Genomic DNA, 13,318 nt, shown 5'->3' on the forward strand with positions numbered 1-13,318 from the left:
CTGCGACCAGATCAGGCCCTGGGAGAAGGCGAATTCCCAGAGCCTTATGATCAGTGTAGGGTGACATAGCCCACAAAGGGGCTATTTCTATGCCAGACAGACATTTTGTGACATCTCCTGCCTGCTACTGATGTCTTCCTTGATGGTTCGTTTCTCTTGTAACCAGCTCTGCTCTTTCATTATTCCCTAGGCATGGGATGCCTTTTGGTAGGAGCTCAGCTTTTCTTCAAAGGGAGGAGAATTATATGTTGTACTTCATTCAACACGGAAGTCCATAATTTGGTAAACCAATGCTGACTCAGTTTTGGTTCCTCTCTGCTCCCAGTAGCCCTGCCAAGCCAGCACACCACCAACCCAGGCCCATGAGTGCCCATGCATCATCAACAAAATGAGTGCTGAGTTCTGCTGAGTAGCTCCCTTGAATACAAAGTGGTGCCCAGGCAAAACTGAGCATAAGTGGAACCCTGCAGGGCTGTGAGCAGGTGCTGGAATGTCTCAGGCAGAGATCACTACCTTCCACTTCACTCCTGATCCCTCTAGGAGCCTGACTTTTCTTCCCAATGCAAGCATTGTGTGATTAATCTTCCCTGAGGCCACAAGTTTGACTATCCACATTTCTCTGAGGTTCCTTCCACATTCATGACTTATTTCTCCAAGGAAATTCACATTCCTCTGAGCCCAAAGTCCTCGCAGGCTCAGAGGTATAAATAAAGGATGTTGGGTGAGACCATTTAGGAGCAGAATCTCCTACCATAAAAAGTAATGTTTTAAAGACACAGCACTTTTCAATAAGCTGATGTGTGTTATGTTTTAGAACCAAAAAACCCAAGAGCTTCTTTAATTACAGTGGCAGTCATTATGTTTGTAAACATGAATCCTTTCTTTTATCCTTCGGACAAATTCAAAGTGCCATCTCAATACTCCTGAGCAAACACCTCTTGTTCTTTCCCATCTTAATATATTAGTCCTTTAGGGAGGAATCCAAATTTAAACTTCAAGGCCACCAAGGCTCAGGACAACTCAGAGCCTGCCCTATGAGACTGAGAATAGCTGCAAATTTAATATTAGGGAAACAGTTTGCTCTCCTCTGTCTCACTCTCCCCCCACTTCCTTTTCCCAAGAAAACAAACAGGTTTTTTTGATTCCTAGACCTCACTGGAAGCTGATTTCCTTTCACCTTTTAAAGAATTCACAACCTTATTCCTCATCTGCAGCTTCCTAAAGTAACTCCTAGGCAGAAGTGCTCTTCTCAGCAACCCACCCTGCAAATGCTGGGAGATAAGCAGCACATTGCAAAAACTATGACAGAACAAAATTATTTCACTGTGATTTATCAGGCTTGCAGCCATTAATGACTTTACAAGTGTGGAAAGCAAGATGGAGGGACAGAGCCTGAGCCAACAGAATCTGTCAGAACACCATTGTCATCTATCGGGTTAGAAATATTTAAGCCATCTGATGTTCACTGGGGCATCCCAACATAACAAGAAGCCTGGAAACAGCAATAAATTTTGACATTGAGGAGTCTCTCCAAAATCAGAGAGTTCGACAAAGCAATGGGAGAAGGTGTGCAGAGATGTTTGTTTGTGTGACATTGAAAATAAAGGATCCTGATGTCAAAGCACATCCTTTTAGTGCATCAACTCTGCTGTCAGGGCTGAAGTACCAAAGGCAAAAGCCACTACACTGAACTGAAAGATGTTTTTATATTCATTCACAGATGTTATTTTTGCCCTTACTGTGAAAAAATCTCTTTGTTCTTTTGAATAATAAGTCACCTTGTGATGTATTTGGGAAAAATCCAAGGAAGTGCCAAGCTTCTGCATTTCCCACCTGCTGGGAGCAGCAGGTGCTTGGCTCTTGCCATGGTGAAGCTCTTGAGACAGGCTCTGCCCTCAGTTGCGCTCATGTAAATACAACATAACTTTGCTGGCACTGGGTGAATTATCCCAGATGAAATTCAAAGTAAACAACAGCACAATCTCTCCATCTCTCCTTTTTCTTTCTTTTTTCTTTTTCTTTTTTTTTTTTTTTTGTGGAACCAGGGGATTATAATGGCAACGTTAACATTAGAACAGATCATTTTGCACGACGACAAAAGAACTCACTGATCTCTCTGCTGCAAGCTCCTGCTCAGTAGACAATTGCATCCCATCTTAGAACAGAGTTTTTAAAATGTTCAAAGCAATGTGCAAGCATTAACTTCTAATGGCTTAAAAAGGAATTTTAGAATGCTAATGTCTTCATATTACAGATATGATGCATCTAGAGAGCAAAGGCTTCTATTTAAATCTTAAGCAGCTTTCAAAGTTATTTGGACCAGAAATTTCCATTTAGGCATTTCTAATTTCAAAACTGCAGAATGTGCTGCTGGGAGAGACAGAGGTCGATATGACCTTTGAAAAGGCTCCTGCAATTATATTATAGTCCGTCTAAATTACTAGTTTTGGTCAGTTGTGTACTTGCAAAGAAAACAACACCCAAACAAAAAGTCATTTTATCAGTGCAGCCTCTTAGCAAATACTCCCCTGCCATGCTACAGAAGGCAGTAGCCCCCACTTTACTTTTGGCTACTAATCCCAAGTTTAGAGCAGCAAGGAAAGCCAACTTGCAGGAACTTAGTGGCCCACCACCACTCCAGGAGCACGGGCTGGGCACCACCCTCCTGTGCCGAAGGAAACTGAGTACAGGAAGGTGAAAATAGAGTGTGTCCAGATTTTTTTATTATGTCTTGTTCTTGCTTGAGAAAGATGCACCTGAGAAATGCCTTGGAGTGTTGTGAGACACAAACGACCTTTGTTAAATTGATCCATTTTTCCTCCTATCACTGACAAACACCTTCCCTCCAAAAATAATCATACAACTTGCTTTTCAGACATGCTTTTTATTCCATAATCCTCTAAGCTAATAGTAGTGTATTTTGTATAATTCACCTTTTTTTTTTACAATATATGTCACTAATTCTTCAGTCAGCATTGCTATGTGACTAATGAATGTGTTTTAGACCAGCTTACATCACAACAGGACCTCTCTGTCCCCTTGCTTTTTCTTTCAGAATTGACTCCTCTCTCCTCTCCTACTCAGACCGTGTTAGTCCTTCTCTTGTTCCTAATTTGAAGATCAAAATGAGCACAAATTACGTATCTCAGCAATAAACACAATCTCACAGCAACACAAAGAGACTGAACAAAGTAAAAATTACTGTCTGGTGAAAGCTCCCTTGACAACTTCAGCTACACTGACAGGCGCCACTGAAATAATAGGAATGATGCTTCAAAACAACAGCCAAGAAAACAGTTATGAAAGAGAAAAAAAAACCAGTCTAAATGGATCTTTTCAAATGCAGATTCCACTGTCAAGTGAGGAGAATGAGAAAAATGTTCTTTCTTATAGCAGTGTCACGTTTAAACTCTGCCAGATTACAGGAAACCACCAAGAACGTAAGTACAACCTGAAATATCCTGGACCCAACAGTCCATATCAGGAATGTAGAATGGTGCAGAATGGAAGAGAAGGATCATATTTCGGGGATTGAGAGGAAGGATGGAAGGTGTTATCTCATTAACAAATCTTGAATTGCTTCCAGCTGGGTGGACAACAAAACTTATGTTGACTTCAGTGCAATGTCAGGCATTTACAGGCTTGTAAATAAATAACTACCACCATGTAGGTGACAAACTGCATAGCAAATAGCCAAGTGATTAATGAACATGAAAAATCATGAACCACTACTAATGATGTTCCATCCAAGACAGAAATAAGGCAACACTCACAAAGAAAGGTTGTCCATGGCTTAGGGAGGCAAACATGAAAAAGCATTAGCCTTCCTCTGTCAATAATGCTTAAGTGTAAGCAAGTTTCTTAGGCACTTTTTCCACCTTAGCTTCACACCCACAAACGGAGGAAAATTGATGTAAGTACTGCTGTGGTCACAGATGTCTGTTGGTCAACAGGTACTTCAAAAGTACCAGGTGGATCCTGTAAAATCCTGCAACAACCACAGCATCTCCAGAACTACCTATGGCTCCTCAGCAGGCACAAAACGCAGCCCCTGGGAGCAGCAGTGGAGATCCAGCTGCACAAGAGCTTCTGGGTGAACTGAGTCAGAGGTTGGGAAGAGAAGGGGCGGGGTGGGGCAATGGAAAGAAATAGCAGGGAAAATGTAGCAGGGAGGGTGGAAAGGAAAAATGTGCACAGGGTGAGTGGTGCTTTGGTGTGGTACATTTGATTTGTTGCTATTTTACATCCCCATTGTGAAGTACTACTGGTAAAATGGCAAAATTTATTGCCTAAAAGCTCCAGTCAAAAATGCATAGGCAACACCCATGTTAGCAGAAACAGATTCTTTTCTTCTAGTTCTGAATGTACTCAGAGCTCCAGAAGTTTGGCTTGGGCTCTTGGGCTTGCACCCCTCCCCAGAGAAAAATGAAATCTGCAGAGGAGTCATGTATTTTTCCTCCATTTTATTCCACACACTCGAGACACCTAATAAATTTGCTTGGACTTCTTATTCTTCCCTAAAACAAAGGAAAAACTTAGAACCAGAAATATCTTTTTGCTCCTTGGTGGCTTGGCAGAGATGTGTAGGACTGTTTCCCACTTTTACATAATGAGATTTAAAATAATAAAAAAACAAACCTCAAACAACAATAATCGATAAAACAACAGAGTGCACAGAAAAGATACAAGAACTGTCATTTCTTACCAGAAGGACTGACATCAAAAGCATATCAGGACTGAGAACAAAAAACTAATAGTTACATAGAATGTTCTAATAATAAAGAAAATAAGTTTTGAAGGGCATATAATTCTGAAGACTGAGCCAATCAGCCTTTTAGTACTCAACTGAAAATAGTGAGGAACTTCTGCTCTGTGGTTCTTCTGTGTCTATATGCTACAATTTCTTGCCTTTTTTTTTTTTTAGAGTGGAACATACAAAACAAGAGTCGGTGAACAGACTGCGTGGCTCACTAGTCTGCTCCACTTTGGTCAAACTACTGCCCTTGCTCTTTCAGCAGCGAACTGGCTGCTTGGATGCAAACTCGAGAGCAACCTCTGGGCTCCACGGCCCTGGGAAATTCAGATGTGGATTAGTCCTGAGAGAGGGAAGAGTCAGATTAAACCCTGATTCAGCCACAGGCACGGACAGTTCCCAGCGCCAAACCTGGGCATGCCGAGACCAACATTTGGGGGTGAACAGAACGTTGCTGAACCTTCCTGCGAGTCTGCGTGTGAGCTGAGACACTGAGCCAAACCCACAGCCCTGGGCAGAGCAGCGCCGGGGCAGCAGGGAGGAAGAGTCACTTCCAAAACTAGGATAGTGCGGATGACTGAAGTTCTCTTCACTCCGTGCACTGCACCCTGAGCTCCCAGCACAGCTCGGGGGGCACAGACCCCTCACTTCAACCTACCCGAGATGGCGAGGACTTGGCTGTTGCGCGGGCTGCACCCCCAAGCCCAGCATGTCCCAAACTCCAGGAAACACCAGCAGGAAAACACCTCTCCCTGTCTTTCGCTGTGCTGCATGTCAGAGAAAAACATGCCTCGGCGTCTAAACCACGCCAGCTGCCGAAGGGGAGGAAGAGCAAGGAGCCACTTACGGGGATGTGCACTCGCAACATGAGTTTCTTCTGGCTGGAGCTCTTCCTGCTGCTGGAGGCATCTTTCTTCTTGTCCATGGCAGTGCTTCCCATCGCTTCACCCAGGCTCGGTGCTGCGCGGTGGATCTGGAAAGGGAGGCTCTTCTTCCACCTCTCCCTACCGTCCCACGGGCCGCACTTAATCCAGGCTCCTTATTTTGTTTTTTCTTTTCTTTTTTTTTTTCTTCTTTTTAAATGGCCTTGGGAAATTGCGGGGGGGGGGGGGGGGGGGGAGCGGGGGGGGAAGGGGGCTGGGGGGGTGGAAGGGAGAGAAGCAGAGGGAAGGGGAGGAGTTTGTCCAGCTCTGGTCTTTAATCCCAGCAGCGAGGTGTCAGAGGGGACCTTCACAAGAGAATGGGATGCCCTTACACAGGCTGCTCCCTTTCTCACTCTTCCGCTCTTTCAAAAATATCCGGAGCATCCTGGGGGGCGGGGGGGAGAAAGTTTCCTTCCCCTCGCCCAGCCTGGCCGCACTCGCAACTATAGAGAAGAAAAAAACCAAAAAGCACGCGAACGCCACAAAACCCCGACAAAGGGAAAGGCGCTCGGGCGACGCTCCTGGCGGAGCGGGGAGTCCTGCGGGAGCTGCCGGTTGGGGAGGGAGGGACGGAGGGCAAGAGGGTGGGAGGAGGTGCCCTGGCGCTGCCGACAGCCCCGGCCGGGTCGCCACCACCCGCAACACGAGCCCCTCGCAGCCCTCCCGCAGCCCCTGGCGGGGGCAGAGCGGCTGGAGCTATGCCGGCATTCCCTGGGGCTCGGCGCAGGGCGAAAGGGTGCGTGTCACCTTGCCAAAATCGCCCGAAGGCGGCGCGGCTCCTTCCCCTCCCGACCTCCCGAGCTGTTCCCTCGCCTCCCTCCCCGCAGGATTTCTCCCGGTCGTCTCCCCGAGGTCCGCGGTCCCGCAGCCCAGCCCGCCAGGCTCATTCCCGCCAGGCTCATTCCCGCCGGGCTCATTCCCGCCGGGAAAACCCCGTACCAAGCCCAGGAGGGCCCCACTCCCCTGCTCAACACAGAGTTTTCCGCTCCCTCCCTCCAAAAATCCTTCAACGCGCTCGCAGATTGAGTGCAGCGAAAGAGGCAGCTCGGCCCCCGCGGGCGAATGGATTTGGCGTCACAGGGTACCAGGGAAGGAAAAGCTTCCAACATCCCTTCACCTGCAGCTCCAGAGCAAACCCGTGCCAGTGCCACCCCTGCTGACGGGCAGGATTCCAGGGCGGAGAGCCTGGGACCGCCGGGAGAGGGAGAGAGAGGAGTCTTTTCTTTAGAACAGCAAGTGGTTTCCATACACATAGAAATAAACATATTTTGGATCAAAATATGAGGTTATGTTTTAGCAGGGACTCTTCTTCCCTGGACAGTCCTTGCACCTTTTTTACACTGCCTGAATTTGACAATGAGACCAAGACTGTTACAGCCACAGACCTTTGGTCCCATCACTTAAACTCGGATTTTCCCAGAGCCTACCCCCTAATTACCCACAGCAAATATTAAGGGATTCTATAAAACAACAATTTGCAAGCCTTGAGGCGAAAAGGGAGAAGTGTTTTCTTCAAAAGTCTTACCTTCTGAAAAAATACAGGATTGCAGTGGTTATCCACAAGAAATACAAAAGAATTCTGATTTATTTCCTTCCTTATTGAAATCTCAGTACTTAAAAGATGCAAAGCTTGGTCAGGTGTAAAGTCTGTAGCCTCATGTCTGAAACCATACAGAATTACATAAAAACGTGAACACTCTTCTTGAATGGAATAGAGAATTGTCATGTAGGTTTCTACAGGGTGTCATGGAAGGAAAGAGACCCAGAAATATGACTATAGGGGTTAACAACATTGTCACCAGGTCAGGAGGGATGTTAATGGCACATGGAGAGAGGAAGCAAAACTCCTCAGGAGAGTAAAAGATGTCTGGAGCAGCCTGGGAGCCACTCCAAAAGAGAGGAGTGGGTCTGTAACACCTGCTTTCCCCCAACATTTATATAAATTTTTTTGCCAGTAAAGTGCTGTTGTCTAAGGATATGGGAATGACTAACCCCCTGGAATAAAGAAATTAAAAAATTACTCATAAGCATGTCTATGACAAAAACTATCACATAGTTTTTCATTGCTAGTTTGGTCTTGAAAATTAAAAAAAAAAAAGGAAGAAAAGGTAGAATTTCTATAGAAGGATTTTAGCATTGAGTATTGTAAGCAAAGAGGTCTCCTGGACATCTTTTATTAAATTAACAAATGTTTGAGGTGGAATAAATTCTACCATATAAATAGTCCATTCCTTTGTTTGTGCAAAATTGTTTCCCACAATATTATATTTTTTACATTTAGTACTTTAAATCTAAATTAATTCTTTTTCTTTTTGGAGACTATATGAGTAATTGTGGATATTGTAAAATAAGCTTCAGAAAGTACCATAAAGGCAGTATGACCAACCTCCCAAACCTAAAAACTCCCATAAATCAGCCTCTCCCCCATCCTGATATTGCCTTAAGCATGTTTGTAACTCTGAGAATACCACAATGGGGGATTATTCTTATTTTTCTCCTTTGGTCCTCTAAGATCCCAAATACGACCTTTGATCCTCCAGTCATATTTTTAAACTTTTCATTGCACCTCCGAGGATTAGAGACACATTAAAAAAAACCCCAAACAAACACAACAACTAAACAAAACACAAAACCCTCACAAAAAACATCAAAACAAAGCCAAAATTCTCCCAGAGCTGATAGACTTCAGGAGCTTGACTCTTTGTAAAATCAAAAGTTAATAAGACCCTGCTATAAAATAAAGGAATCACCAATTATTTCAGACATTAAGACACCATGTTTTTATCCTTTTTTTTTAATCTTTCATGGATAAATGCAGCCAGCATATGAACAAGCCATATCTTAAATACTTCTAATGAAAGTTAAAATTATTTTTTCCACGTTAAATTCTTTGAATTTGACTACCAACACCCATGATTTCAGATGCATGTAAGCATCTAAATTACCAATTTTACAGACAAACAAGTACCAAAATACTTTTGAGAATATCATAGAGTGATTTGTGTTGGAAGAGACCTTAAAAATCATCCAGTTCCACCCCCTGCCATGGGCTGGGACACCTTCCACTAGACCAGGTTGCTCCAAGCCCCATCAATTCCCTTTCCAGGCATGGGATATCCACAACTACCTCCTCAAGTACTCAGAGGTTTCATGCACTCTGAGGGGGGAAAGCAGAACAGCATTCCAAACACACCAACCACACTTTACCTCTCCCTAACACCACCTAAATGTTCCCCACTACTCTAACTCAGCACTACCTGTAACCCAGCAGGAGTAGAATGTGCATTTTGGGCTACACCCTGTCACAAGACCTGCCCTAGTTAATCCTTAAATACAGGTTGAGTCAATTTTTCCATAATAAATTTCCAGAGTACATTCCTAAGTTTATAAAATAGCCATAAAACTTTGTTTTGAGCCTTGGTTGTATCGAATACAGTTGCTTTAAGGAAAATACGTCACCAGTGAAACTGTGCTGAGATTTCACATGCAATATATAGAGATTTTTAAAGATTTTAAGTGAAAAAGTGTGTCTAAAAAAAGTGATGCATGGGGAGAACTATGTGAGATGCTGGTGAATTTTAAATCTTTATTAAAACCAGCATTTTTTGCTTTAAAGTTTGTTGTTAGTAATATTGCCAAGCATTCATATATTGTATTAGAAAGGAACAAACTATCTCTGAAAATAATTATTACTCTTTCTCTTCAGATAACATATATTAATCTTACTGTGAGTATTTAATGTAGATTTTTCACAAATGCAGTCTATAAGTATTTTGCAGGCACAAAAACCTGCAGAAGTCCCATTGTGGGGGGCTAATTTTTCAACTACAAATAATGCCTATATTCTATACCAGGATAAATATTGAAATTTCTCAGATCAACCACATTATTTCTTATGTATGTGTATATATATGTTCTTACATGGAACTTTTAAGCCTTTTTAAAATGTTTCCAGGATTTAAAGACATATCTGTGAAAATCCAGACATTTTGAAATCTGGATGCCCAAGAACTTGTCTGGCTGATAGTGGTATCCAGTATCCCACCATGCACTGTGCTTCATCACAGCTATTTTTATTTTCTTCTTATGCTGATTTTTGTCTGTGTTGATCTCTCCACTCCCTCCTGTGCTTGTCCCTTTCTGCTCACATTTCACCTCTTGTTCTCATCCTTCTGATTTTGTTTTCCATCCTCCTCTGTTCTCCAATTTGCTGCTCAGTTCCTTGAACATGCATGAAGTCGATTGCTCGGTTTCTGTCCAGCACATTTATTAGATTGAATTTGACCCTGCTGCATAGAGCTCCTTAATTTAATCATCAGCACAATGTAATTAACCTGATGCAGTGTTGGAATGCAGCAGTACCTGCACAAACCTTCTGGAGAGCCCAGGGAAGACACAGCCCCAACATCTGTCTGCCCACGCTCACCTGCTACCTGCTGACACTCAGCACAGTACAGGGAACAGATTTTAAACCAAGCAGAAGATAGACTCAACATGATAGACAGCTGAAATGCATTGTTTGTAGCAAATTTGCAATTAAAATGGTCTTCTGTGGAGAAATTTGCAGGAGAAATTGCAAGTCTGCCAGGAAGGCCTGAGTGGCTGAAGTAAGGTGAGATAGGTTAATATTCTGCTCCCCAGAAAGTCTCTAGGAACATAAAAGCAGCAAAGAGTGACAAATGTTTGTGGTGAAGGAGAGAGGTTGTGTGGTCTGGCGGCTGTGCTTCCTCTCCAGGCTGTCAGATGCCTTCTGGTACCTGAGTGGTTACTGAAATAAATTCTTTGGTCACCTGAAGCCCAGCAGCATGTTCTGCCCTGCAGCTCTCTCCTTCCTGCTCACACCATTTCTGCTGCTGTGTTGGTCACTCCAGAGCTGCTGCAGCTGTTTCATCCACTGAGTCACAGAGACGGCTTCTCATACAGATCATAATGCAGAGGAGAGGAAGTGAGAGAGAAGCAGTTTCATAGGAACTTTCTAGGCTGTTCCTCTGATTTAATCTGACTGATAATTTCCAAACAGCCACAGGCAGGGGCAATTTTGGAGTGTACTTTCTTAGAAATGCTTCATCTGCAGATCCTGTGCATCTAAGCAATTGATCCTGGTTATCAAAAAGTCTCAGAAGTCTTCACTTGAAATAAATATGCCAATGGAACAGATTAATTTGGTGCATAGAAGGCCATGGAATGGGCACTGGGGCAAGGATTGGCAGGAGGCTCGCTGTGTTACCAGCTGCAATGCTTGTCTCGCTACCTCCCATCTTCATGACTCCACAGCCACAATTCTCATGTGGTTGCCCACACACACCAGGGTACTGACCCCACAAGAACAGGTGCAGGCACAGGAAATCAGATGGTATGACCTGAATCCCATTGGGTGGCTCCCATTAGTGCCAGCACTGCTCTGTAGACTATGCTGACAGGTTCTGTTTGTCATTTGTATCACTATGGTGTAGGAGTAAAACAAGAATAATACTCACTGTCATCTCTGCTAGAAGGTGTGTCTGGGAGACCTGACTACGTGCAAACATGAAGAACACATTTTCCTTTCTGAACCACAACAGCTTGATAAAAGACCTTGAGGCTGATTTTTCAAGGTTCATACAACCTCTGTTGGTTCTGAGAGCCAGGAGAGCCTTCCAGTGATCAAAGTACCTTCTGGGGCATTATTTTTTTATATTGGTTTCTATATATAAAAAAAAATAGATTAACTGGAATGATGCTGTTGAGCCTCAAGTTTTCTTAGTACTTAAGAGTTATAAAAGAAATGGACAAACCCCTTTTAAAGTATCTAATTGCCTCCTTAGTGATACAGAACAATTTCTTTTGTGTTTTCTACTGATTGTGAGTCAGAATTTCTGGCTGTTAGCCAGACACAATACTTAGTGCTTTTGATTTACATATGTAGGCCTACAAGTTAGACAGATAACCTCAATCAAAATTTAATATAGCAGATGATATTCAAAAACAGTGGATATTAATTTTCCATATAGAATGATTTTTTGTCAGTTGTGCAAATTAACACAGAGAAGTACAAACAGAATTCAAGAGAAGCCTGCTTTTCATTTTCTTTTCCAACAATATGCATAATGCAGTACATCAACTAAAAGAGCATTTAAAGGAGGCAGAAGCATAGTTCTACCAGATATGTGTGGGCATATGGACAAAAAGTGTTTTCAGCAGTAAAAATCTGAAAGTACTTCCATGTTCTTCCCAGGAAACTGGGAAAGAATTCAGAGAGCTAAAGAATTACAAGTGCAGTTTCTATGAGCCTTCTCTGTGCAGTAATTTCAGAATTTATTCCTTGGCATAGAGTGTGTTGGACCTCAGACAGGACAGGGGGCAGGAACAATGCTTTCCTTCTGGAACAAAGGAGGTGAGACTGCCCCAAAACATCATCACATTTCCAAAACCAATCCTAACCCGTCAATTCCAGGATGGTCTGTAAGATCTCAAGGAAAATAAGTGTTACATGTATAGCTTCAGATTTGTTATGCTGCCAAGTACTGGTGGCAAGGTGTCCCAGAATACACCTGTGGTAGTGTTCCTCCTCTCGGCTTCCAGCCAAGGCCAGTGGCTAGACTTGGTTGGGGGAAAGTGAAATGCACTTAACAAGTGTATTTCCTGCATAAAACAATCCAAACATGTTCTGTACCTTTGTAATGAGCAACTGACAGGCCCCTATTCTGGGCCAACTTAATTTCTTCCAACAGAAAGCAGTCAGTCTTCCCAGTTCTCTTGGTATTCAGCACTGTGGGGAGAGCACAGAGAACAACAGACTTGAATTATGTTATTTTGAAGTCAAACTGATTTCTGCATTTGTGTTCTTTACTCCTTATTCGACAGTCAGTTTAGAGAGCCAAACAAGCTGAAGAAACCAGCAGAAATATCTCTTGTTTTAGTGACTGAGAACACAGTCAGAAGCTCATACAAAGTGCTGGGAAAGTGAAGCAGCAATACAGTGAAATTGCCTGCTGGAATCATGAAACATGGTATACAAAAGACCTGATTGGAAAGAACAGATGTCAGGGTCGTGTCCACTTCTACTGACTAAGGAAGTCACAATTCCAAGGGTGAGCATCAGGGTCAGGTGCTGAAGAGACAACTGGTCAAGAATTAGTGCAGAGAGCTCTTAGAGCTCTTCCAGCTGGAATATGTGACAGACAGCTGTCAACTAGACTGAAAGAACAGCAGCTTCTTAGGGAAAAATAACTTGGGATAGCACATAAAGATTAATAATAAAGTCCTAAAATGCCCTTAGAGGTCCCCAGCTACAGACTAAGAGCAAACCTGGGAAATGGGCATGTTCTGGAGCCATAATTTAGAGACAAATATTCTGAGGTGTTTCTGTAGCAGGAGAACTGGTGCGCAGTTGAATGGCTGATCCCCTTGGCACTACTAATACAGGACACTTGTGTGGGGTAACATTGGACTGAGGCCAAGCAAAGGGCCTGCCTCCTTTTCCAGTGCTCTTCCCTGTTCACAGAGCAGCTGGAACAGGCAATGCCTAACATCATGAACTACTGAAATCCTGCCACAAAGCAGAGCTCCTAGTCTGAAAATGTGCTACTGCTGTATGGCAAGGGACTAAAATCAGGAATCACTTGTAGAGGCACAGAACCTACATACTGGAGGAGAATGTAAA

The 13,318-nt window shown here is 43.4% G+C and overlaps 1 protein-coding gene across 2 annotated transcripts in view; it reads right to left on the reverse strand.

The window, feature by feature from the left end:
• PRKAG2 (protein kinase AMP-activated non-catalytic subunit gamma 2) overlaps positions 1–5,850 on the reverse strand; it is a 207,442-nt gene extending 201,592 nt beyond the window's left edge. The window contains exon 1 of one of the 2 annotated variants that reach the window (XM_071560637.1): positions 5,601–5,850. In XM_071560637.1, the coding sequence (XP_071416738.1) occupies positions 5,601–5,693 (93 nt within the window). In that variant the 5' untranslated portion in view covers positions 5,694–5,850. The remainder of the gene's footprint in view (positions 1–5,600) is intronic. The other variant, XM_071560639.1, reaches the window with a different exon arrangement.
• Between the last annotated feature and the right edge of the window lie 7,468 nt (positions 5,851–13,318).

Source organism: Pithys albifrons, chromosome 7, assembly GCF_047495875.1.
Source record: "Pithys albifrons albifrons isolate INPA30051 chromosome 7, PitAlb_v1, whole genome shotgun sequence".
NCBI classification, from domain to species: domain Eukaryota; kingdom Metazoa; phylum Chordata; class Aves; order Passeriformes; family Thamnophilidae; genus Pithys; species Pithys albifrons.